Source organism: Myripristis murdjan, chromosome 23, assembly GCF_902150065.1.
Source record: "Myripristis murdjan chromosome 23, fMyrMur1.1, whole genome shotgun sequence".
In the NCBI taxonomy this organism is placed as follows: Eukaryota; Metazoa; Chordata; class Actinopteri; order Holocentriformes; family Holocentridae; genus Myripristis; species Myripristis murdjan.
In genome coordinates, this window is record NC_044002.1 from 8,374,833 (window position 1) to 8,400,552 (window position 25,720).

Consider the following 25,720-nt stretch of genomic DNA (forward strand, 5'->3'; position numbering starts at 1 on the left):
CTCTCTTCTTTTTTCTCTCTCTTCCTCTCTTTAATGGCATCTATTTTTACTGGTCTCTCTGAGTCATTGTACCACATTTCATTATTTTACTCATTGCAACGACACCGGCGGAGCAGCTGTTTTTGTTCTTACCCAGTATGGACCTTTGAAATTAGCTCCATAATTTTGCCTTATGCATGTGTTTTCTTTGCATTTCAGCCCCCCCCCCCACCCCCATCTGTTAAGGTGAACTCAGTGCCTCAGCCTTCCCTGTGTTACAGAACACATCTCTCACCATTTAATTAGCTACCTCTGATACAGCAGTAGAAGTGCCAGTTAACAGTACCCTGTAATTTGTCTGTGGCAGAAATGGGGAGAAAGTGGGCGAGAGAGGCTGATTTATAATTCAGACGCCTTTTCAAATGTAAGTTGCCCCCTCTGCTGGGGCTTGTAAGGGAGAAAAGACTAACAGCGATAATCAAACGGTCGTGTTTGTGTGGTTTTGTATCTGCTAACATTTCAGCGGCAGTGCAGAAAATGGTGAGCTTAACAAGGCCCAAACAGAGGAGATCGCACAGACACAGATAGGTGTTGTCAGCACCCACAGCATCCCACAATTCTTAGCATTTTGGTCAGACGTGGCCCTTTTCGATTGTCAAAGGTGAACCTGTCTTTAACCAGTCTTAACCTGGGACATGCCAGACCCCGTGAAGTTCTGAAATCGATGAACCTGACATGGTCAGTATGACAAAAAATGTCAAATCTCAAAATTCCTATTGCATCGTAATTTGGCTTGCCTCTTTTTCTTGTTACCACTATGGCCACTGGCACTAGCTTTATCAACTGCAAGGGTAAATTTGTAATATTTGACTCATCTGATAACCCCAAAAGTCTAAAAGCATCAGCTGTTAGGAGATGCTGCTCCTAGTGCAGACTCATTCATGCTTGGTCTGCATTCAAAAGCAATGCCATTAATTTTCCATGACCAAGCCTCAAGTACCAATTGGTATTCATGCCAGCCCTCAGGTCAGGATTATTCTATTCAGAATCAGGATATTTCATCAAGGAGAATAGTGATTTTGCCTCTCTGCCCATTCCAGCCTCTTTTCATGCGGCATGCCCAAATGGCCTCTTCTCCTCCTCCTAGCCATGGCAGTATCATTCAGACTACTTGTTGCTAGGTAACGTCCAATGACCTGTCCCCATCGTGTTCTTAAAAGGATGCTATCAGGGGAGCTGCCCCGAGCAGAAAAAAGACAAGTAGATAGGGATATCATTGTTCCCTACACATTTCCTCTGCACTGACTCTGACATTCAAGCACTGTCTGTAGCACCGAGCCATTCAAAGTCTTGGTGGCTACTTTTATTCTGTGGAAATGTTTAGACGCCTGCAGCTCTGGCTGCGGTGCTGGGTACTGAATGGCATGTCAGGCACTTGATAGATGTAGGCCTATGGGTACACAGGGCCTCTCTCCTTCTCCACGGCATGCCTTCCCCACCCACTAGCGGACTGTTGATCCCGGTCACAGTCTTATGTTCTGTCTCTGTAGCGGTGAAATGTGTTCATATTGCAAAGCCAGCTCTGTAGCTGCAAGGGGCTGTGCTCCGATCTGTGTGGGAGAGGTGGGAATGCTTTGTGTAGGAAGAGGAGTCACGGAATTTTGTCTTCAGGGCAGGATCCCATAGAGGCGAAGGTTTGGTCTGTATATCTGTAAAATGGGCTGTACTGATCATTGCTTGAGAAGCTATTGGACACATGCTGATCAGTGGGTTAAGACAGCTGTGAATGAGATGGCTCCATCTGATGATAACATTTGTGCGTGTCCCGTTATGTGTCAGCTGGCTGCTGCAAGAGACATTACTCTGTCAAAGTACCTCCGCACAAATTTTGCGCCAACCAGCGTCTTGCACCCGTCTGTTCCCCCTTCACAACCCTCTTTGTCTGAACAATGGCTATACCTGCTTAGCTCCGCTCCACAGATGTACTGTCATTGGTTGTCAAAAGAGGAATGTGGCTGAGTGTTTGCTCACAGTATTTGTTCAAACATGTTATCTAATGGGTTGGAGAGGAGTCAGGCAGGCGGGGTGTGGAATAAGTCATCTATTGAACAGATGCTGTGTTGTTCTAGCTTGGACAAATGGAATCATCTCTGCTTCGGTCCTTTTTTTCTTTTTCTTATTTGTTGCCTTTGCTCCTTCATTCGCGCAGGCCTCAATAAAGGATCGGTTTGTCTGAAAACAGCAAGAGACAGTGTATATTGCGGTTGTTGTTTTTTTCACTTTGTGTGTTTGTGTTTCGAAGACACATCCACAGGCGTTTACTCAAAACCTCTAAGAATTTTTTCACTATGAATCCTAAAGATGAGGAATTTGCATCGCTTACATCTTCTGTGATCTCAACTTTGCCTCTTCCTGTCTTGCCTCAAAAAAAAAAAAAAAAAAAAGCCACAAGTAAGAGTATTTCTTCAGCAGAGTCGACTCACTCAGGGTTGGTGTGGTGTACTTCCTTCCTGTTGCATTTCCCTCATCTCAGCGTGTCATGACCTTGACACACCTGCTGCTGAATCACTAAGACGAAGGTCCAGCGTATAGTCAACATAAACTCAAGGATAGAGTGAGGTGTGGGTGTTAATTACTGTGTTAAACATCTATCTATCATTTTACGTGAGCTCCTGCATTAGTTATAGAGACAGTTCATGCCTGACATGGTTGGAATACCACAGTGTCAAATTCAGTTCAAACTGAAGTCACTGCTGATGCAAATAGGCCCCACCTGTATTCTCCCTGTGGGCTGTGGCTGGCTGCTCAGATTATATATCATGTCCATCGTCATCATCCACCCGTACCACACAGATATCCTGCACAACAACAAAGAACATGTTTTGTTTTCTCTGTTACAAAAAGTCCTCCAGCTTTACTGAATCTGATGCTGTTGATTTGATGATGAAAGCACCGACTATCTCAAGTTTGTCACTCACTTGTGAATTGTGCAATGCCTTCCCTTTCTGCTGGAGATATGCGTGTTTTCTAGGAGGCTCGGTACTGCATCTATAAATTATTGATACTGGTGCATTTTACAGCCCTTTGGATGCACAGTAGCATACGGTTTAAGGATTTTGATGTATTCACAGGGATAGTCGCAATTACATGACTCAGTTTTCTCTCTGTCACTCTTTCTCTGCAGACGTTTGTGCCATATGAACAGTTCAGAAGTAAATCCTAGAGATAACGCAGCCCTCTGTGCTCCTCCCATCTTTATGTTTGATGTGTGTGTTCATAGATCCTGTTTGTTGGTGTGAGACTAGCATAATCAGAGGATATTTGTGTCAGACAGTGGTGTATGCTCTGTGTGCAGTGCATCTCAGCCCCCTCATGCTTTGTGGTTTGCCGTCCTCTGCTCGTATCATGCACTGATCCAGCATGGCTACATTGTTATTGATTTCCTCTTGTTAGCAGCCAGAGAGAGGCGATCTTTCAGACAATATAAATATTCAAGATTTATTGACTCCTGGCACTAACAGGCGGTGTTGTTTCCATTTGTGGAGCCGTCTGAATTGTTAGTGTCAGCTGTCAGTGCTGGCACACCTGAAGCACCTCCTTGTCATTTGTGATGGAAGAACAGGCCTCTCACAACCTGCTCCACTCCTTTCCCACCCCACACCCCTGATTCAGGTACAAAAGCTAAATCGTGAGGTTACCTACTGGTTGTGTGCATGGCAGCGTGTCTAAGGTCTATCAAGCTCTTTTTAAACAGCAGGTTTTACATAGAAGAGAGAGCGAGCTGACTGGGGGGGGGTTGTTACTTGTGTGTCCCACCCAGAAACATAATGAGGCTGGGGGAGAGAACAAGGCTGCCAGCCTGACACAGTGCAAGGCAGGTACAGCAGGCAAACAGGCTGACAGGCAACCAATAGGCCTACAACTCCCCCCAGAGACCGGGGCTTGGGGGAACCAATACTTTTGCGTATAATTAGGCCGCAAATTAACTCCAGTTTGTGAAACAAATTAGCACATTAAATATCGCTCGTGGAGTCATTAAGGCAGAGCTGACACATGGTCCTGCACATGTGTAGTGCAGAGCCTGATCATCGGGGGACTGTTGTTGCCTAGCCTAGTGTCCCTACAGTGTACAGGGAGTCTGCCAAACACCTTTCTGTCTCCACATCAAGCTCCACAGCCATCTGTGGCAGAAGTCCCTCTGCACATTTAGTGTGCTGGTTTTCTACTGCAGCACTACGGCTGCACCACCATGGTCATCAAGACCTATATTCAGGTCCATCAGTAATGGGTGAGACGCTGCACTCCACCTTATGTGTACGATATCTAACTTCATCTTTATCATAGTTTGTATCAATCATGACCGTTTTTTTTTTCACACCATCTCCTTCATTTAAGTACAAATTCTATGAAAGCTTTCACTATCAATCTTTGCACTGTAGCTGAATTTTCACATAATTCACAAACCTTTCCAGTGTTTTCAGAATTGCACGACATTGCCATGAATGTTCACTTGGACTTTACATAAGCTGCACTTCCTGTGTGTCAGAAAACGGCTGTCTGCAAGGACTACCTTGTACATCACTTTCACAGGAAGTGATTCACAAGGAAAAACTGCTGAACAAACTGTCCAGCCTCAGGGAACACCAAATAGCAGTTTCTCAGACTTGATAGCCTCCATGACTAAAATTTGAAGAAGGGGGCAACCGTGCAGCCTTAAATTTCATTTCTCTGGCATCTTGCTATCAGATTTAGTGTGATAGATGGTGAATACTCTATAAACAGCTGGAGGAAAGGCACAGGAAGTCAACAAATGTATCTTCATGAAATATGGAAACTGGGCCCGTAGAGCTTTACCATGGGGTTTCAAATTGACTTGTCACAGTATTATTATTTGGCCCTTTAGATGTGTGGGTGTGTGTTTGTGTGTATGTGGGTGTTATTGATCTGGGAAGAATAAATGAGGCCATGCTTCATTTCCACATAGAGGCCGAAGGTTGGGAGACAGAGGCCCCAGGTCTTAGTGGCAGGACAGATGAGAAGCCACTCTCCATATCACGCAGGATCATGTTCATCAAGATTACAACAGCCCTGGAGTATCTCTCTCTTCAAGATAAAGTCTGAAACCAATCTGATAAAGACGCGCATACACACACACACACACACACTCTCTCTCTCTCTCTCTGCACCATGCACAGTGGCATCAGCCCCTCCAGGGTGTTGCCTTTCAGCTGTATGTGAATAAGGATGCTTTTCCTGTCAAAATATTGCACATTTCTGGTAAATGTATTCTGTTTGTGTGCTGCACACACACTGGCAGCACATGACTGATTTGCTATGCTCTATCATGATGCCATGCATGTCTGCTGCAGTGTGAGGGGAGGAGCTTTGAGCTTAGCTTTTCTTCTAATCTCTTGGTTTGATGGCGGCAGCACTCTGACCAGTGCTAGTATATCATTCTCGCCTTAGCACAGCACTGCTCTGCCTGAGCACCTCCTTAAGTTGCAATCTACAGACGAGCCTGAACACATCACTAAGGCCGACCTGTTGTCTTCACCGTCCCAAATCCTCCATGCAACCAGCTGTTCAGTGTTAGCATCAAGCCCAAAGAAACAAAACACAAATTTCACTTCTCCATGCCGAATCCTTTCAATTTTAATGTGAACATATGGGCCATACACTATCATCATAAACTCTTAATTCTGTTGCTTTCCTTTTGGAGGGTAATGAAGTTCTCCTTGGCTCAGCATGAGGTCATTCTAAAAGGCTGGACTGGGATGCCTTTGGCATACCAAATGCAGAGCACAGAAATTCTACATTTTTGTCACCGTAAAACCTTATTACTGCGTTGATATTGATCTTCTCAGTTGAGCTGTGTACAGTGATAGCCCAGAGCCTGGCACAAGAAAACCATCCATTTTCATTAGTTTGCTTTGATGATCTGTGCCCTGCATTCTTAAAGACTCCCTTTGGCTTTTAAAAAGCTGTGGGATTCAGGCATGGATAATTTCGAGGACAGTTGGCGTCATATCTCTTAAAGGGATCATTCCTGAAATATAACTCTTAATTTGTCTGAAGCCAAAGATTACCTGTACTTTGCATGAAAACAAAACTATCCAAAAGAGATGAGTATGTTGAAATCATTTTATGCATTTTATTATTGGAGTAAGCCTCCAACACCATGCCAGACCATGCTTGGCATCCAGATGCATCCCTCCAGACGCAGAAGACTCAGCATTTTAGAGATAATTACAAGTTTACAAGTTTATTAAAAATGTGTCCATTGCCCATTTGTCAATTCAGCAGACAGAGCTGCCAGCTCAGACTGTAACCCTCAGGAGCAATTTGGAAATGTGTAATAACACAGCCTGATTAACTCAAAAATTCTGTTTTTGAACCACAGTGAGGCTGCAAAGGAGACAGGAAGGGATTGAAGACAGGGTGAAGGGGAGTGGAGATGAACCCTCTGCTCAGCGATCGTGCTGACAGCTCCAGGGGTTAGTTATGTCAGTCCTCCTCCAGAGCCTCCCATGGGACTCCTCATGGCTCTGTCTTCTCCCCAGGCTTTGCATCTCATCCTCAGCTTGAACACCCCCACCCCCGGAGCGCTGATGCTTCGACATATGGAGAAGGAAACTTTGGACTGCTGTCAGAGACATAATGATGGCTCCTCTGCCACTTAGGGCTTTTAGTGCTAATGCTCTGTCGACAGTGCTGGAGGAGATTTAGTCATTACAAAATCCTTAGTAAAACTGATTTTTTGTTCTTATTTCTTTTGGCAGTATTCCCTCCCACTTCCTATTATGCAACTAATTTACTAATTTAGACAGTGCATGTCAGGAAATGGAGGTCAGTGCTGAGGGTGCAGTCGTTAATTGCCTCTTTCTGACATACTTTGGGCAGACCTTACCTAGTTACTGTAAATTTTCTGGACTGCTCATCCCTGATTGGCTGTGTCAAGCTGACTCAGCAGGTAGAAGACCAATGGTGGCACATACCCAGCTACTGGTCAGACTCGAACAGATGCTCCCACAAGAGCAGGAAGAAGGAAATCATTGGAATGTGTTTTCAAACCCAAACACTTCAATCAGTGTCCGATAAACTACCACCAAACTTTCCTCCTCCCAACAGTTTGCCTCTGTGTGTATGTCTGATTATTCAGAACCCTGTTTTTCTTTGATGGTCAACCAAAACGGAGTATCTTGGCCAACAGTCTCTGTCATGAGGTGGTCACCCCTCTTAAAGTGTGGTGTACACTGCCGTGCTTAACACCATGAAGCAACTTAACTAAGAATCACCTCCAAACAATGAGGCAGAGTGGCCTTTTAGGTACCACAACCCTCAGGGATGATAGCAGAGACAGAGAAAACACAACAAACTTACTCGTGTTGCTTTCCCCTCACTGTTTCTCACGGTATTTTTTCCTCCTCTGCTTAGCTTTTCCCTCTGTCTCTGTCGTGCCTTTGCTCCAGGGGACAGATCTCTGTGAAGGGGGCTGTGAGCGAAAGGAACCCAGTTAAAGGGCAGTTAGCGAGGAGGGAGGCTGTTTAAATGGCATCTCGGGTTGCTGGGCTGAAAGGAAAGTACCATTAGTGTTGGGTTTCTGTGAAGGTCCACAGAGTGGCTGATTCAGGCACTCTGGATGAAGATTTATTGCCCCCAGGGTCTTTACAATGTTGGCGTCTCTTGTACAGGGAAACGACAACTGGCAACCACACATGTCCATGCCAGCTCCATCACCAAAGCACAGGAAAGGTCATTCAGTGCAACTGATGTGTCACAGATATTGTTGTTCAACTTGAATGATACCCAGGTTTGAGGTTAGAAATCTTGGCTCTGTGGCTTCAGGTGAACTATGGCGGCTTTTAAGTGACTACACGATGTACCACTGCAGCTTTGTGCCTGGAGTATTAGGCCAAACCAGGAATGGCTGTGGTCATTTTTTTTTTTTTTTTCCTGTCACCAAGGGGCGAGGAAGTGCAAACTGGTGGGGTATTGTCCTCCTGTACAAGGCAGTTTGCTCATTTATGCCCGTGGGTCGGAGAGGGGTGTTGTGGTAAATGAGAGCCGTGGTAGGCTGGCACAAGACCATGGTCGTCCAAAGAGCCTCTTACAAAAGGACTCCACAATCCCACAATGCCATTCTTTCCTTGTGTCCATAACAAAGAGCGCTCTGAGACCCACGGTCTCCGGTCTCATTCACCCCTGTGACCCGAACGCTCTTTCTTGCATTCCCTCCTCCCTCCTGTGTCTATTCGGCATTTAACTTTGGCTTATGCCTTGTTCACACTACATGATTGTAGCCCTGATTTTCCACTTGCCGACGGTTCTTGGAGCTCACCGACAAAAGCCTCAGATCAGAGGCAAATCGGTGTTTCCTCAGTGTTCACAAATCGGCACTGAAGCGCTATGTATCCGGATATCTAGCAGGTTAAATGTCTGGATCTGTCAGCGGCAAGCTACAGCCAATGAGAGCGCAAGACACAGGGCTCTTCTGTTGTCATCCACGACAGCTCCCCGAACCCGGTCTTATTTCTCTGTTTCTCTGTCTCTCTCGCACACAGACACACACAAATAAACACACTCCCCCTCCCTCTGTTAGTATAGGAGGGCACACTTATACAGTTTCTGTATGACACCGGCTTACACACAAGCTTTTCAATATTTGTAACCTTGTCGTCCTTGCTGAGGCACAATACAAGCAGCTATCTACATTTTCAATGCAAAAATATTTATTTACCTCCAGCTCTCTCTGCAGAACATACAGTTAGCTGCCCTTGCATCTCAATCCATTCTCTCACCCATTCATGTAATGTGTCACTTGCCGCGTGTGGTTTTGTGACAAATTTTAGTTCGCAGACCAAACTCATCTGGGATTCCTCTTGGTGGAAGATCTTGTAATATGTAACCGCAGGGCACTGCTCAGTCACTGTTGAAAAGCCACAACTTTTAAGATTCCTGATTCAAGATGGCAAGGTGTGTTGTGTGAAAACTACAGACTTTGACAGTCTTGTAATGTGAACTTGGCATCAGAGGCTCTTCCCAGGTATCCTTGATTGAGTTATCAGTAGTATGAGTAGTAGTAGTAGATATTAAAAGCAAGCGAGTGTACACTAAAAAAGGTTGTGCATGATTTCATCCTGTACATGAGTAAATGATAACGTGGTACATAGTGATTGAATTCTATATTTCGGAGCATCTGCAGGAACTCATTTTGCCGTAACATTGCAGTGCTGATTAGAGTGAAGTGAGCAGCCGGTGGAGAATCTGATCCCCCTCTGTCTCTGTTTCTCTGCCTGCCCCTCCCTGTTCCTTCACAGTATAGCATTTGTCAGTAAAGCTCCCGACCTTTCAACAGAGTGGGTTTCACTTGCTGCTAGGAGTGTAAGGATTCACTCAACTCACGATTCAGTTTGATTCACGATTCAGAGTTCACAATTGAGTATTCTCATGATATTTAGATCAAAATTTTAATCAAGAAAAAATATGGTTGAAAAAGACTTATTTCTGAGGCATAATCAATGCAAACAATGTGTTTTCTTGTTTTCATAACATTTCAAACAAATGTATCTTTAGACCCCTGCTGTAAAGAACTGAATACTTGAACAGTGGTATAAATTGGTAAATAAAATGTGTTGTAGCAGTTTTACCACAGCTAAAATGATAACTTAAAAAATTAGTGATCTCTCATAATGCACAATTACAAGGAATGGGGCGTCCTCAGTCTCCAGGTACTCCAGGCTTCATCTTTTTGCAGTCTTACTTTATTTGCTGTGGCTGAGATACTGCTATGATGTTTGTTAAAATGTTCACATGAGGCATTCAAGGCAGATACTTTGTTCTCCTCAAATACTAACTGATCAGAGTTTGTACCTGTTAGTGCAGCTAGTTTTCGAGCAGTTTGCTTTGTTTTGCCACTTGTTAGTTTTGATTGATGGTTTAATGAACTGCAGCTCTCCACAATGTGCATCATGACATCTGATGATTCACATCACCACATTTTTGCATTGTGAACTGTCATGACACAATATATCATTACACCCCTATTTGCTGCGTATTCCACCACCACTAGTAGAGTTGTTGTAACACCCCAGTTACAGCCACACTTTGTTTTCCTAATCAACTAGGTCAGTCCCCAAAGCTTGACATTGGACACAACAGCTTGCATTTAGATTTCCTCCTCCAGTCAGCCCAAGTCTTCTCTATGCAGCCTCAAGGTGGTTTTCTCAAAGCTATTTCTAGTTGTGAATTGCTAATGTGGTTTGTGTCTCCACAACAGCTGCAAGCCCCAAGAATGTGACAGTCACACTACCAAAGTGATGTTTCTCAGTGTTTATGTCAGGCAACAGAAAGGGGTTTGAGCATGTAGGGCATGTTTTCAGTTTGGGAAATTTCAGTCGGGAAACCTTGCTGCCATGCACTTAAAGTGCCGCCCTGCAGTCATACCCACAGATTCTCTAATGAGCTGCATCAATTTACATGTAGTGCTTGACACAAAAGTGTCTAGATGCACTGCAAAACACAAGTGGCACATGCCCGTTTTGCCGACCTGACAACAAATGCTTGATTTGGATCAAATGATTTAGATTTGATCAAAAAATCTGCGTTCCTACAGCTACCAACTACAGTTTCCTCTGCCCTTGCCGCTATGTTTGAAGCAGTAAGGCCATACATCCAAATGGATCTCACCTATAAACTCAAGCGTCCCTGGAGTGAGTGACCTAAATCAGCAGCTCTCTGGCCACGGCCCTCGCCATGCAGGTGCTGTGGGAAGAAGAGTAGCATATCACTTTCAACCTGGCCTTTCCAAAGGCCTTTTGTGCATGAACCAGGTTGATGCATCTCATCAAGCCTCAGTCTCATGGAATTGCAAGAGCCTATTTCCCTTTATAAGCCTATTCCTTTTCTCATGCAGAAAAGAAATAGACTTTTGTTATTCTTTTAGTTTGAAGCTTGATGAGATGCATCTACCTCGTTCATCTACAAAAGGCCTTTGGCAAGGCCGTCCTAGGTTGAAAGTGATATGCCACTCTTCTTCTTTTTCCCACAGCACCCACAAGCTGAGGGCTGTGGTCAGAAAGTGGCTGATTCAGGTCACTTACTCACTCACTCAGTCAGACAGTTGATTTTTATAGGTGCCTTCCCTTTGAATGTACAGCCTTTCCACTTCTAACCCCTGATCTCCATCTGCAAGAAAGACCCTCTTCATTGATCCTCTTCATATGACTGCAGCTAAGTCACCTAAGTCACTGTTAAATGGTTTGTGCAGGTCTGTTTTCAAAGACGGCTCAAAGATGGTAGGCAGCTCTTGCTCTGCAGTTATTACCAGCGCACAAAGGTGGACAAGCACTCGTTGCTGCCCCTTGAGTCTATGCTCTCTTTCCTTTTCGCTTCATCTGGAGTGCACAATTTGTCAAAAGGAGTTTAATAGAAAAAGGAAGTGTTACCATAGACTTTTCTTTAGTCTTGTAAGTCCTGGGACATCCAGACTTGGTTTTCCCAATTTTTCTCTGAGAGGAAAACAATTTATTTGTCATGACTGTGTTTCCATTCTAAACCAAAAAAAAAAAAAAAACAGCCCCATCCAAAGACACAGCAGGGGGAAAAAAGAAAATACAAGATTGTTGCCTCTCCCTCCAAAAAAGTCTTTACTCCAGAGTCCAGACCTCCTGCTGCAAAAAAAGACTGTCTTCATTGATCCTGCTCATGTGACTGCAGTGAGCCTCATGTCGACAACAATGCTTTTTGCTCCTATGATTAAAATGGGGCACTGTGGGCTTCAGTGTATTGGTACCTGTTGATTGACAGTGTTCTCAGTAGGGTTAGGGTTGTATGAATATAATGATGCCCATTGGAGGGCTTGTTACCTCCCTGACTGAGAGTTAACAATAATAGACCAGTAGAATAGAGCAAATTCTTTTTGAAAACTTCCTGGTCAAACTAAAGTTTGTGGTCTGTGAGCTGCAAGGATTTTTTTTTGTATTTATTATTTTTGTTGCCTAGTTACCCGCCCTCATGAGGAAGTTAGACTGACATCATTAGATGCCATCAACAGTTCCATGAACAGAGTCAGGCATTAAAATAGAAACAGTTGGTGCAGTAAAATGCATACCTAGTGTATATTTAGAGATTTTTGGGTGAAAAAGCTCCACACCTAAACTTACCACCAGGTAATAGAGGGCTATGGAGTAGGACACATTTGAATCCAGGCTTCCAGTGCTCTGTGATTTATGCATTACATCATGATTGCGATACGACTGTGTCTTTGGACATCCTCTCAGTACTGTAGAAGAGAGTGTTGCAACCCTGGTTCATGGGCCGCAACGCAAAACATGAAGAAACATGAAGTAAGAGAGTACAAAAGCAAAGCACAAAAGAGCATGGTGAGCATGCAAGCCTCTCAGGAGACTGTTGGAGCTATAATGTGTTTTTTTGTTTGTTTTAATTAATTAAGTGCATATAGTTATGCTGTGGATGATGACAATCAGGTGTGTGACACGGAAGGCAAGCAGTTTTTTGATCATGCCTGTGGGCAGCCTACAGGTTTTTTTGCTGGCACATGAGTTAATGAATGGAGACATTATTGTTTGGACAGGATATGTACGATAATGTTATACCTATGGCAAGGTGAGCATGTTTATTTGTCATTGTGAATAAATGGATCACGAATCCAAAGATATGCAGTGGACATTGGTTCATTTTTAACCTGAGAACAATCATCAGAACAAATCCACCCGTTCGCTCCTTAGTGGCTTGTATGAGTAGATGTTTTTTTAATTGAAAGTCACTCCGAACACATTCACAGGTGTGGACAATTAAGCCAATTTTGCCCTGGCACCATCCAAAGACTCTTTCACTGCCACTGCAGGACCGATGGGGCAGCAGAGAGGTGTAACAGAGAGCCACAGAGCTGCTGTAATGCATGATGTGTTTTAACTTTCTGTTGGGGGTGCTGTGGGCTTAAGGAATTACATAGGCCACATCAGAACTTGTCCTCAGTTGTCCCTAATCTGGACAGCACTGGCAAGTTGGAAAAGACAGGGACAAAACTACAAAGAGGAAAACAGATCAAGATCGAGAACACAAATATAAACAGCTGTTTGAACCTGTTTAATTCAACATCTGTCCCCTTCAGCAAGAGTGCTCTGCTTACTAGGACAGCTCACACACACACACACGCACACACGCAGAGCACTAGTTTCATAACTGAGAGTACACACTTATATGTCAATCCCTTGACATCGCCTCTCTCACCCTCTTTTTCTTGTTTTTTCTCCTCATGCCATCACACACTAGCGATCTGTAGGCCTAAATGTTTGTGTGCAGCTGCCAGACACTGAAATGCAAGCTGCACTGAAACGCAACACTACTCCACGACACCAGACCTGAACTTCATGGGGAGATACATGACATGATATGACATCTGACTTTCTCTGATGCCTTCTGATTAGTGTCTCTCATACTTGTTCAGCCAGCTCAAAGAGAGCATAACAATACAATACATTCATTCATTTAATGCTGCAGGAACTCTGACATACTAATTATTTTTCTTTTTTCCACAGGTTGAACTGACTGTGGTGTCAGGGTTGTTTGAGATCCGAGCTAGTAAATCTAGACAAGAGTTCAATTAATCCCCCTCTGTAGCCCTTGGTGAGCAAACAGGTGGAATATCACATGCTGGGCTGTGTGTTGGTTGAATGTGATGTATTGTGCAGGAAATAGAGCTCATGATGGGAGGCTATGTGTGTCTCCAGCCCGACCATCCACCCCACACACTTGTCATCTTCAGTCAGGCTGACGGAATGCAGTGTTATCACTCTTTTTTTGATATGACCGAACCGTTTTGTAGTGAAACTCACACACAAGCTTTTAATGTTTTCGTGAATATTTAATCTGGAATCTTGTGGAGTATGTGCTCTAGACAGCTAGAGCGTTGGTATGTGTATACAACAAGGGAGTCCACCATGTTTCCTCATTGAGGTGATTTGCTTTCTGGGCTGAGCCGCTGGCCTGTGTGTGTGTGTGTGTGTGTGTGTGTGTGTGTGTGTGTGTGTTTTTATTTCCAGGGCTGGACGTGCAACAAGGAAAATGGTTTAGTCTGAGTCATGGGTTTGACATCTTCACAAAAGTGAACTGGTCTGTGGCAGCGTCACATCACCTGACCTGACCATAGATCAGTTTTGTAGGTGCAGCCCAATCCGTGTGCCACACCTGCTGATCATTTGGTCTCAGTTCCATTTAAGAGAAAATGTAAATATAGACTCTGTCATAACTGAGCGTGGTGATGCAGAAAGCCTGGTGGTGTGACCCAGGACGGGGAAGGGACAAGTCTGATGCCTGCAAGGTGTGTTTGAGCACAGTCTAAGATAGTGCTCTACCTGAGTAATACCAAACGTCATGGGAGTCCTGTTAACCTCTTTATTAGTACACTCTGACAGGAAAGGTGTCCCTTCTCCAATCCCAATCTCAATAAATTCTAATCTCAGCCAAATTACATTTTGTACTAGAGGTGAAACAAAGGCAACCTAAATGGAGGGCCAGCATACATGAGCACTATCATCTGGTAGTCCGAAACAACTGCAGTTGTGTTATACAAAGCAGGCATCATTAGCAGACCCTGGTCCAGGTCTGGACCCAGTAATGATTCTGCCCAGCAGTTTGCAAACTTTTTATAGTGTTATAGATTGTTGTGGCTACTGTGCGCTATTTAAATCACTCAAATCGATCGCCAATCAAAGCGAGTGCACAGCAGGAAGTGCTTGTTTTCACTGAGAGAAAGAAGCAAATATAGGAGAAAAAGAAAAATACCAAAGATGTGTTAAAGATGTATTTGTCGAAAATAATCATTTTGTTTTTCATCCAGTAAAACTGCTGTGTGTTTGGTATGTTACCTCAGTTTTGTGACAAGCACTTTATGTTACTGGGAGATTGATGAATAAATGCTCAGGATGAAGAGCTACTCTTGTGCAGATGAGGACTAAAGTGAGCAGTATTTTATTTTCATTTTTATGGTTAAGGGAAACTCCTTTGTGAGTAGGCCTGCTTGTTTATTTTTTCTTACTTTTACAACACATACATACACATCACAAATCACAATAAAATTCAGACATGAATGCTGGGTCCTTTGCCAAAGAGGTACTTTGAGTAAACAGACCTCATATTAAGGAATAACAGATGAACAATTTGAATGACTCAGTTTTGACAAGGGAGGAAAACATCACCATATTCACTGAGAATGCCGAACATATTATTATCCATCTCTAACCAAGGAAAAAAATTCAGAACAGTCCAAGATAGTTAATTTTCTTGTATTCAGTTTTCTGTGTGCTTTGCTATGGAATGACCCAACAGAAACCAGTCTGGTTATTGTATCCAAATTTGATAGTGAATTATGCAAACTAACATAATTGCTGACTTTGCTTATTTTAGATAATTAGTGTTAGTGAGGCTTCTTTTGCAGTGCTGTCATAATGTAAGCGCTGTACGCAATTAAATCTTGAGTAACTTTGTGTAGACAAGCTGCCCTGCAGCTAAACAGCTATGTCTCATAATTCTAAGTGACATTTAAGGAGGCCACTGAATTTGTTGTTGTTGTTTAATGCAGACTTGAAATGCTGCTGATGACTAAGCCGGCAACTAAGCTTGTGTCTCTCTCTGCCCCTCTTTGTGTGTATGTGTTTGGTCATGTGTCCGGCAGCTGTTTGACCGAGTGCGGGAGGACAACCCTGACTTCCACCAGAAGATCATCCCCATCAGCAGTGAGCTGACGCAGCCCGGCCTGGCCATCAGCCCGGAGGACGTAGAGAAGCTCACTGCCTGCATCAACATAGTCTTCCATTGCGCCGCCACCATCCGCTTCGACGAGCCGCTCAAGTGAGGATCACATCTTTGGATTAAAGCGCACAAACATGCTCTCATCCTGCCCTTCACTGCCCCCTCTTTCATACATAAACACAAAGCCCACACTCGCACACTCAACCCGCTCTGACTCATCACTGCTTTCTATTGCCATCACTAGTCGCGGTGCTTCCATGAATCTTGTTGAAAGCATAATAATTACAACCGAGAGCACATTCCTTAGTCTAGAGAAATGTAAGAAAGAAGCGGCCGTGGCGTGCACAACTTCATCCACGCTGTTACTGTTTGGTAATAGTGCCTTGATGCAGGAAGTTCCCATTGTGAAGCATCAACCCAGAGGATGTGCTGTGCTCTGAGCCGGCTGCTGTGTTTTATTGATTCTGAGCAAAGAGGAAACTGCGCTGTTTACAGCAGGGTGAGATTGTTGAGAAAGCAACATTTCCGTCGTAAGGGACTTAATGTTGTGACTATCTGTCAAACAATAGGGAGAGGCAAAACTACCTACATATTTCAGTATGATTTACCGCATAGTCTTTCAGTCAGCCAACATGTCGTCATGAGGCCAGTTAGGCTGATTTGACCGTGGACATTGGTGTCATCTCTTTGCCACAGCCCCAGCCTACTGTGCTGTTATTGAATCCTGGTGGGACAGTGCTTCATCAATATGTTATGGTGGTATAGTTAATGATTTCTCATGCAGATGACGCCTGGTGTGCCTCTGCTTTGATCTGCTTGCCAGGCTTTTTAGCTTGTGTGGTCGTATGACTCAGCTGTGGAGAATTGCACTTGTGAGGCCTTATTTTCTTGATTTTAAATGTGAACAAGTGACTGAGGAGGTATCAAAGGGTCTGTGTAAAGTTAATTATTAACGCAGAAAACTCCATGCTATACGGCTTGCTGTAAAATCCTTGTTTTATGAGAGACAATGATCTCCAGAAGACACAATTTACTTCATCTCTATAAAAATAGGTGTATGACTGCTCTTTCAACACAGAGTCCATGTAATGGTCAACTACAGGTGCAGAACGTCTAAATTAAGCAATACCGTATGTCAGGAAGAGAAGTCGAATCAGTGCAAAATCAAAAAAAGGAGATTTCCCAAACAGAGACTTATGATGCCAAAAACAAGCATTGTGCATTTGAAATTTTCCGTTGGTGTATGCTTTTCCTGCTGATATATTTGCATTTCAGTGGTAACAGGTTGTGGAGGATAGGGCTTTTAATCTCCTCTGGGTGGTGGGTGTTTCACTTTGCTTGGTGTGAATATGCACATGTGTAAAGGTAGATGAGTTGTGTGTGGAGCAGTATTGGACAGTTGTCATGGTTGGGCTCCCCGGAAATGGGTGTTGGGAGGTGGGACACTTGTTAGCTATGAGTGACAGCTCAGTTAGTGTAAAGCTGTTGGACTGCACTCCACACAGCTTTATATTGATGGTACTCCTCTCACCATCTCTCTCTTTCTCTCTCTGTGCCACTGTAGCTCTCTGACTGGCTTTCCTCTTTCTCTGTTGCTTCACCTTTCCATCTTCCTTTCTTATATGCCCTCACCTCTCCCTTTCTCTTTCCACCCTTCTTCATCTAGCTTTCGCTCTCATGTTCTCTCTTTTTATCCCTTCCTGTCTCCTTGCCCTCCCATCTGTCTGTCGGCTCTTGGAGCCATTACTCTGAGCAGCGGCTGACAGCCTTGTAAAGCAGTGCAGGGGCATAAATCACACAACAGCGTCCCTGTTTAAGACTCAGGACTCGGTCCGAGGCTTTTCAGAGTAACACCTCAGCTGTCCTGTGCAAGTCTTTATCCACAGTGAAGGCCAACGCCCAACAGCACCGAGTGTGCTCGCTGAAGCTATGCACGCTGCTGGTCCTTGTATCCAAATTAAGATACCAAAACCAGTTGGATGATGAGTCAGAGGCAGGAAGGGACACAGCGGTGCCTCTGGCTGTCCATGACTGTCCTGCCGGCGTGACGCACTGCATATGGTTTCAGACGGTGGTGGGAGGATGCGATGCCCACGCAGTGCCCAGCCTCCCATAACCCCCCTCTGCTACCTCCACCTCTACGCCGATTGTCACCACTAACAGGCTGGCACTGTCTGACCACATCTGATTTATGCTCGTGGACCCATCGCCCACCACATATGGACACGCTGTCTCATTTTCTCTGCTTCTTCCTCTCTCTCCCTCTGTCACACACACACACACACACACACACATTCACACCTTACAAGCATGCAAGCACCGCCCACACAGCACTAAAGAGGCAGCATTCTCTCTCAGTGTCCGGTTGAGCTGACCCACAGTCACTGTCGCTCGCAGTCCTTCTGGGCAAAATGGACTCTGCATGCTATTCCATTACCTCTGCAGGGATTGTCATAGGTCCTGCACAGGCTGTTATTGATGCCAAGTGATAGAAAGATGGATGAGTTGGTGTGTGGGCCACAGTAGATTTGCATGGCATGGGCGTAAAGCCAAGGAAGTGTTTGCTGACAGATGTACTTATGGCTGGATGAGAGGTAGTATAAGCTGAAAATGGTGTTAAGTGAAAACGATGATGAGACTACCTCCTCTTGCAAAAAGAGAAGCAGATGCTTGCTCTCTTTTTTTCCTCGCTCTGTCTCTTCCACTCCCCCTCCTCTCAGTGTGGGTTCATGTCTCATCATCCCTTTATGCCATTCCGCTGCGTCTTTTAATCATGTATATTCCTAGCCTGCAAATTCTCCTCATTGAATGGAGCGCAGAGCCATCAGCAAACACAAACATTCTTGCACACAAATGCTGAAACAGGAATACTTTATCACTCTAGTAAACATGCACATGGACATACTTTTTTTTTTCTCCCTCCCACACACATTCCTAGAATGTCTCCTCCCAAACACATGAAGATACAGCCACATACCCGGAGACAAACCTCTTGATATTGTATCTCTCCCTTTCTGTCAGACATGCCCTGCAGCTGAATGTGATTGCCACGCAGCAGCTCCTCAGCCTGGCCCAGCAGATGCACCACCTCGAGGCCTTCATCCACATTTCCACCGCCTATGCAAACTGCAACCGCAGGCACATAGACGAGGTCATCTATCCACCGCCCGTCGAGCCCAAGAAACTCATTGAATCTCTTGAGTGAGTGGATGTGTTGTTGGTTTTAGGACCTCTGAGACTGGCAGTCGATTCCAGATTAACTTGATTCATGCCAAGGATGAAGCTGAATTTGACGTACAAGCAAACTGTGCTTCCAGTCGTCAGTGTTTTTTTTTTTTTTTTTTTCCAACACCCAGAGATGTGTTAGAGACTGCGGTACATGATACATGCCAGGTATTATCTCAAAAACACTACCGCTACATAGACAAATAATAAAATAAAGGACACGTCCAGTATTTTTCAACCCAGGCTGTATTAAAATGTTAATAACCATCATTTATAGCATGTTTGAAAGCACCATATGTTTGGTGGACAAGTTTAAGATTTATTTGTCAGTGCTGTGAGCTTCCTGTTGTCAAGAAGACATATTGTGGTTTTTGAGGCCAAAAACAAGTACCCTGTTGGATTGTTTTGAAGGCTAGCAAGATGTTGCAGCAGAGAAGAAAGTTGACAGCAAAGCTAGCAGTGAGGTGGCACTATGATGCATCAGCATTTTAATATGCCCTGGGGCTTAAATAATTCCAAACCTGTCTGTCAACAGCCACATAACTTCCAATTCAAATAGTTTGACATAGCAGTATATTCAAAATTTGATATTTGGTTGCCATATCGACTACAGCTGCTGGGAATTTTTCTCGATCTGCTCTGGTTAGCATGTTTTGCATATATATATATATACAACCCTTACAGTGTAACCATTGTTAACAGCAGCAATAAAGACTCAAATAAGTCACAAATTGGTATGACGTGGTAAAGTACGTTAGTAAAATACCACTATGCTCCCATACAGTGCTCTCTTTCCCTCACTGACTCATTTCCTTCCTTTAGGTGGATGGATGACGGCATTGTGCGCGACATCACACCACGGCTTATCAGTGACAGGCCCAACACCTACACCTACACCAAAGCCCTGGCCGAGTGCGTTGTGCAGCAGGAGCAAGGCAAGCTCAACATCGGCATCATCAGGCCTTCCATAGTGGGAGCCAGCTGGCAGGAGCCCTTCCCTGTGAGTCACAGTCCCTCCCAGCATCCCTCTGTCCATCCTTCCCTCTGTCCCACTTTGCCTCCCTCGACTCTGGGCTTGGGCCATCATCACAGAGACGTTTAACTTTTTGTCAACACCAGTGCGTTTAGCTCATTCTGCTTTGAATGTAACACGTTTGGCGCTCGAACAACTTGGTCACCACCGTCAGACCCCACACTCATTACATCCCCACTGTGACAGTAAAATGAATGAAAATAAGATATTGATCAATGTAATCCCACACCGGTCGATACCTCTCCCCTGTGGGCTTTATCTTAAGTGGCCCAGGATTAGAGCAAATTGGCTGGCTGAACACAGCTTTGCATCAGGGTTGAGGCCCTGTGTGATGCTGTGGTTCAAATGGTGCCCTCATGAAACAGGATCCAACCCAAGCCGAATTGGATGGGATAGGTTGGGGTAATCAAGAAGGTAGAAATGGGACAACCAGGGTACAGCTGATATTTGAGAGCCCTGGTGGACGTCACAGCGAGGGTGAGAAGTTAGAAGTGCAGGACAGTTAATGAAAAAGGCCACCTTGAAACTTCAGTTGAGGACTTTGATGGTGAAAGTTCACCAGTGTCGTACTTTCCATGATTAAGCCGCTTTCTGAGCAGCTGCTCCTGCTGGTGTCCTAACATCATCAGCAGTTTGGATTCTGCTGAGCATTTAAGTCGCACTTCACCCAGCTGCCTGAGGGATATTTCAAACCTCTGCTTCAGTCACTATTTGAACTGAAAGGTGGAATGAAGAATAATATGAAGACATGAGTGACATTTTAATGGTCTGCTGTTAATATCAATTATATAACAGTGTTTGGTGGCACCACTTTTGAGTTAAATGTGGTATTTACTTGCTGAGATTAGATTAAGACACCTGCTTTGATGCTTATGGATGTACAGAGCATCCCCATGCTGTTTCACTGTTATTCTAAAGTAGAAAATACAAGAAAGTCCTTTTCTGTCTGGTGGCAGGAAATGTAGGCCTTACAGTTGAAGCCCGGGAATCCAATAGTTCCTGGCTCTGTGTACAGCCTCTCGCTGTAAGCATGGCCTGGCAGCGACACTTCAAACGGCCTCACTCACGCTTGGCCAAGCAATCGCCTTGGCAGCTTGCGCCACTAGGAACTGTGAGGCAAGGGGGATGGAGCCGCTTATACAGTATGTGTGGTGTGTTTACAACCACAAGCAGTGTAATATTACGCATGCAAGTTGCTTTGTTTTCCATTCTCCTCACAAGTCTGCCATTCAATCAGCATGTCAGTGGCAAAATCCCAGTTTGGAGTGAAAAATCCCTATTTAGACTTGCTTGAAGCCATCAGCAGATTAAGATGACAAAAGCACCACTGGCCTGTTCATCTTCTGTTCACTTATCTGCCCCACAGCATATTATTAGAGCCAGGAAAAGCCTTGGCCTGGCCCACATAATGGGAGAAACTGCAGCAGTCTATAACCAGTGGTTTCATCCATTTTTAATGGAGTCTAATTGAAGTCGACAATCACCGTGTTACTCCTCTCCCCATCCACAAGAAGTAGCCCAATCCAGAATTGCTGAATAAGCACACCCACACACCCACACACACGCACACATCAGTTTTGCCATAAGGATCTATTGATGACATTTGTTCAGTGTTATGGCAGAAATCAACAGAGGCTTCTCTGTTTTGTCTCTGAGGATTACGCTAACACATTTCCCATGTCTGCTGTCATACCTCAGGGTTGGATCGACAACTTCAATGGACCAAGTGGGGTCTTTATAGCTGTAAGTATAAGTATATTTTTCAGTTTCTAAACTTGAATATGAAATCATCTTGAACACAAGGCTTGGCTTTTCGAGTCCTAACCCAGTGTCGTCCTATATCAGGCTGGCAAGGGCATCTTGCGCACCATGAGGGCCAACAACGATGCGGTGGCCGACCTGATCCCTGTGGATGTGGTCATCAACCTTACCCTGGCTGCTGGCTGGTACACTGCAGTGCACAGGTTAGTGCAAGTCCAAGGTAAAAACCATCTGAAGAATCTCATTCCAAAATGGCAAATACAATGGAACTCACATCGAATCTTAAAATATACTGCTAGTAAGACTTAAATATTTATTAGTAGTAGTAGATTGATGATTCTAGCTTTGTTTTAAAGAAACAGAAAAAAAGACATGACAACAAGTGCTAACCTCATCAAATAGTCGTCCAAATGTGCAGAACACAAGAAACTAATCCCACTCAGTAACATGGGCAGTAACACTACCCATGATTCCTTGCAAACATCAAGTCCAGGCAATAAAGATAACTGCTATTTTTATAATGAAATCATGGGAATAAATAGCAAACTTTTATGATGTAAAGACATACAATCCAGTGTTATAGTTACACATTAAACCTGCACTAAACGAATCCTGAAACTAACCAGTGCTTTATGGAGACTTTTGTGCCCCTAATTATATAAACCAATACCAAGTCACCATTTTGCTTTGCTTTGCGTTTTTCACCTCTTTTCTCCGCCGATTCCTCCCGCTGGGATAAAAGTGTTCTGTCAATGCACCTTATTGCTGAAAATATGTAGCTTCATCACTTTTTCAAATTGGAAGTCAGAGACAAAATAATCCAACAAGACCCTTGTGAAGGTGAAATGAATCCCTCATTTTCATCCCAAAAGCACGTTTTTTTCGACATAACTTTCAATTTTGTACAGCCAAGCTGCCATGAACCAGGAAGCCAGACTGACTCTGTTTGTTTGTAAATGGAGTTTGAGCTCTCAGCACTCTCTCGTGGTCAGAAATGACTTTGTGCAGCTGTAACATCTTAACAGGCCATGGAAGTGGTTGCTGTACAGAGAGAGAGATAGGATGAGGGGTTAGTTATCTCAATCACAACATGATGTTAGGGCACTGAATTAGTGCCATCTACAGGCCAGCAGCGGTTACCACTGCATGTTCAGCTATGAATAAATTATAACAGCACACAGTATCATCCATTGACCTCTATATAGATTGCTACCACAAGTTAATTCAGATGTGCAGTTCGGCATTGACGTCTTCAAAATCCTATAGGCTCTTACAAAAGAGGACACTGAATGTGTAGATGCATGCCAGCACTCCTGCTAGGTGTAAAATATACAGCGCTGTCACAGAAATATGAAAATGTGCATTATGGACACATGAATCAGTTTGTCATGGCATATGTAATTATGTCTTTTCAGCACTGTTTGTTTTAAAGGTCTGCATGAGCTTCCTGGGTTTGTCATAGCTCAATGTACACTCATAAATTGTAAATTATCTTTACTTAGCCTTTGAATTTATGACATGCTTTGCATGGCACAGTTACCACATTGCTTACAGTGCCTACCTGCACTGTGTTACCAGGAAATAGATGTTAATGTGTATTTTTATGATTTGTGCTTCAGCCAATTTGAGGCATACTTCTAACCCTCTGCTCCCACACACCTTGCAGACCTAAATCAGTCCTGGTGTACAACTGCACGACTGGCGGCATCAACCCCTTCCACTGGGGAGAGATTGGTAGGTACATTATTTGTGTCTCGCTTGAAGCCAGTCACTACGGTCATATACTATAGAGTTGTTTTGTCTGTGCTGACTGGCATCCTATAATATTGTCCGCCCGGATTGTTTTTCATCATTACAAATCAATACTCCAGTGTTTTGAGGTGAAGCTCTGTGCTGTAGTAATGTTGTGTTTTGTGGTTGCAAGTCTTATGGGGAGTGCCTGCCACCTGGTGGAAACCAGCAGAAGATGAATTTAACAATTTCATCACTGTAAGCAGTGAAAAATCTGGATTTGTACATATTGGAGCCTATATTTGGAATTTATTTGACATTATTGGTCTAATACCATAAAATCTCTGTTTCTACATTTTTGAAGACGTTCAACTAATGATGTATTTCAGTAGTGTTGATATTAATGTTGCATCAGAGGTTCATGATTTGTCATAACTACTGAGCTCATAAGACATACAAATGGTGAAAACCTGTGTGAAAAATGAAGACTGTCATTGTTTCCATCCTAGCGGTCGTCGGGGGCATTGAGATTAGAGGCTAGGGATGTTTGGCTGGCAGAGACTTAAACACAGCAGGGTGACAAGGGACCTTCTCCCCCCTGCTCTCTCAGATTAGCAAATATGCTCCCTTCACCATGGAAATTGCTACCAGATGGCTTGTAGCAGGATTAAGTCTCATCACTGCATTTCACTGTTATGAAAGAGGGATAGTGCACACTAATCTCACTGGCCCAAATAAGAGCTAGGAATGAAGCTAATCAAAAACAAGAGGATCAGTAGAGACCAAATAACAAAAGATTCACTCACGGGGAAAAAAAAATCATGCATGCGTAGCCTAGTTGTTTCCAGTAGTAATTACAGAGGGAGGGTACGAGGAGTATTCATTTGTGCGCTAGAGTGGTTTTTGTCCCACCAGCTGCCAGCACCTTGTCACTGGCATCTCTGGCACAGCATTGTGGGTACTCCAGCACAGTGTAGTCCTAGTGGGCCATCTCCATGGTAACTGTCCTGCAGCTTGGAGGGCAGCTGAAGGTTAGCGCTGATACCCCCTGCCAGGCTGCATGGAGCCAGGCCACATCTGGCTGTCACTTTGGATCTGGTCAACTTGGCCCCTGCAACCACTACATATCGGTTGCCATAGAAACGTACAGTAAGGGCCTAGTTTGCGTGCTGTGTGTGATGTAATGTGTGAAGTCACATGGCTCCCTCTTGGATCTATGGGTGGCTGCTGCTGAATGCTGGGAGGAGGGGCCGGCTGCACTGCCTAGCAGGGGAAATCATTCTGCGACTGCTCCTGCCTCATAATCCATAGGGAACCCGAGCTAAAAGTCACACTGTTATTAAGGCCAGCTATGGTTCCTGGAAGTCAGGGAATCTGTATGATGTTAAGCTTTCTGTGATTGATTCTTGTGATTGAAGTGGCTAGAACTTTGCTTATATGAAAGACAGTCAAAGATTGCTGTTTGCATCTTGAATGACCATCTCTTGTTTTAATGCATTTTCTAGATTTCCATTTGTACATATAGCATGCAATTTACGAGAAATCCCACAACAGATGTCTTACTTTCTCTTTGCCCATGTATACAAACCAAACACTATAGTTTATTGATCAAATCTGTCCCGTCAACCATGCACCTCTTACAGAGCACCATGTGATGTCGACTTTCAAGAGGAACCCTCTAGAGCAGGCCTTCCGCAGACCCAATGCCAACATCACCTCCAACTACCTGATAAATCAGTACTGGATCCTGGTCAGCCACAAGTTCCCTGCCCTCATCTACGACCTCTACCTGCGGCTCTCTGGACAGAAGCCACAGTAAGACTCTCAGCCACCTCTGCTTTCAAACGGGTTACCACCAACTTTGTTGTGTAATGACCTCTGACCTCTCTGTTTGTTTAGGATGATGCGTATCTTTAACCGTCTGCACAAGGCCATCGGTCTGCTGGAGTATTTCAGCAGCCAGGACTGGGAGTGGAACTCTGAGAATATGAGCATGTTGATGAGCCAGCTCACCCCTGAGGACAGGAAGGTAGGCTTGTCCACACACACCTCCATCTTCGACCATATAATGTTTACAAATGCCTTGTAGGGTTTGTTTTCCTGCCTACTCACTGTATGTACCAGGTTGTAGGGATTCATCACATAAGAAAATTTGGCAAGTGTTGGAAAGCTCAGAAAATTACAAGAAAGTATTAGCGAGTGACTGTCCACTCATCTGAT

General features: G+C 44.2%; 1 protein-coding gene across 1 annotated transcript in view; it reads left to right on the forward strand.

Annotated features, from left to right (window-relative positions):
* Positions 1 to 25,720, forward strand: part of LOC115355096 (fatty acyl-CoA reductase 1) — a 52,608-nt gene that overhangs the window by 24,593 nt on the left and 2,295 nt on the right. Inside the window, exons 3-10 of the mRNA XM_030045754.1 lie at positions 15,674 to 15,849; positions 18,772 to 18,951; positions 19,798 to 19,975; positions 21,707 to 21,751; positions 21,854 to 21,972; positions 23,436 to 23,503; positions 25,144 to 25,315; positions 25,400 to 25,529. Of these exons, the coding sequence (XP_029901614.1) occupies positions 15,674 to 15,849; positions 18,772 to 18,951; positions 19,798 to 19,975; positions 21,707 to 21,751; positions 21,854 to 21,972; positions 23,436 to 23,503; positions 25,144 to 25,315; positions 25,400 to 25,529 (1,068 nt within the window). The remainder of the gene's footprint in view (positions 1 to 15,673; positions 15,850 to 18,771; positions 18,952 to 19,797; positions 19,976 to 21,706; positions 21,752 to 21,853; positions 21,973 to 23,435; positions 23,504 to 25,143; positions 25,316 to 25,399; positions 25,530 to 25,720) is intronic.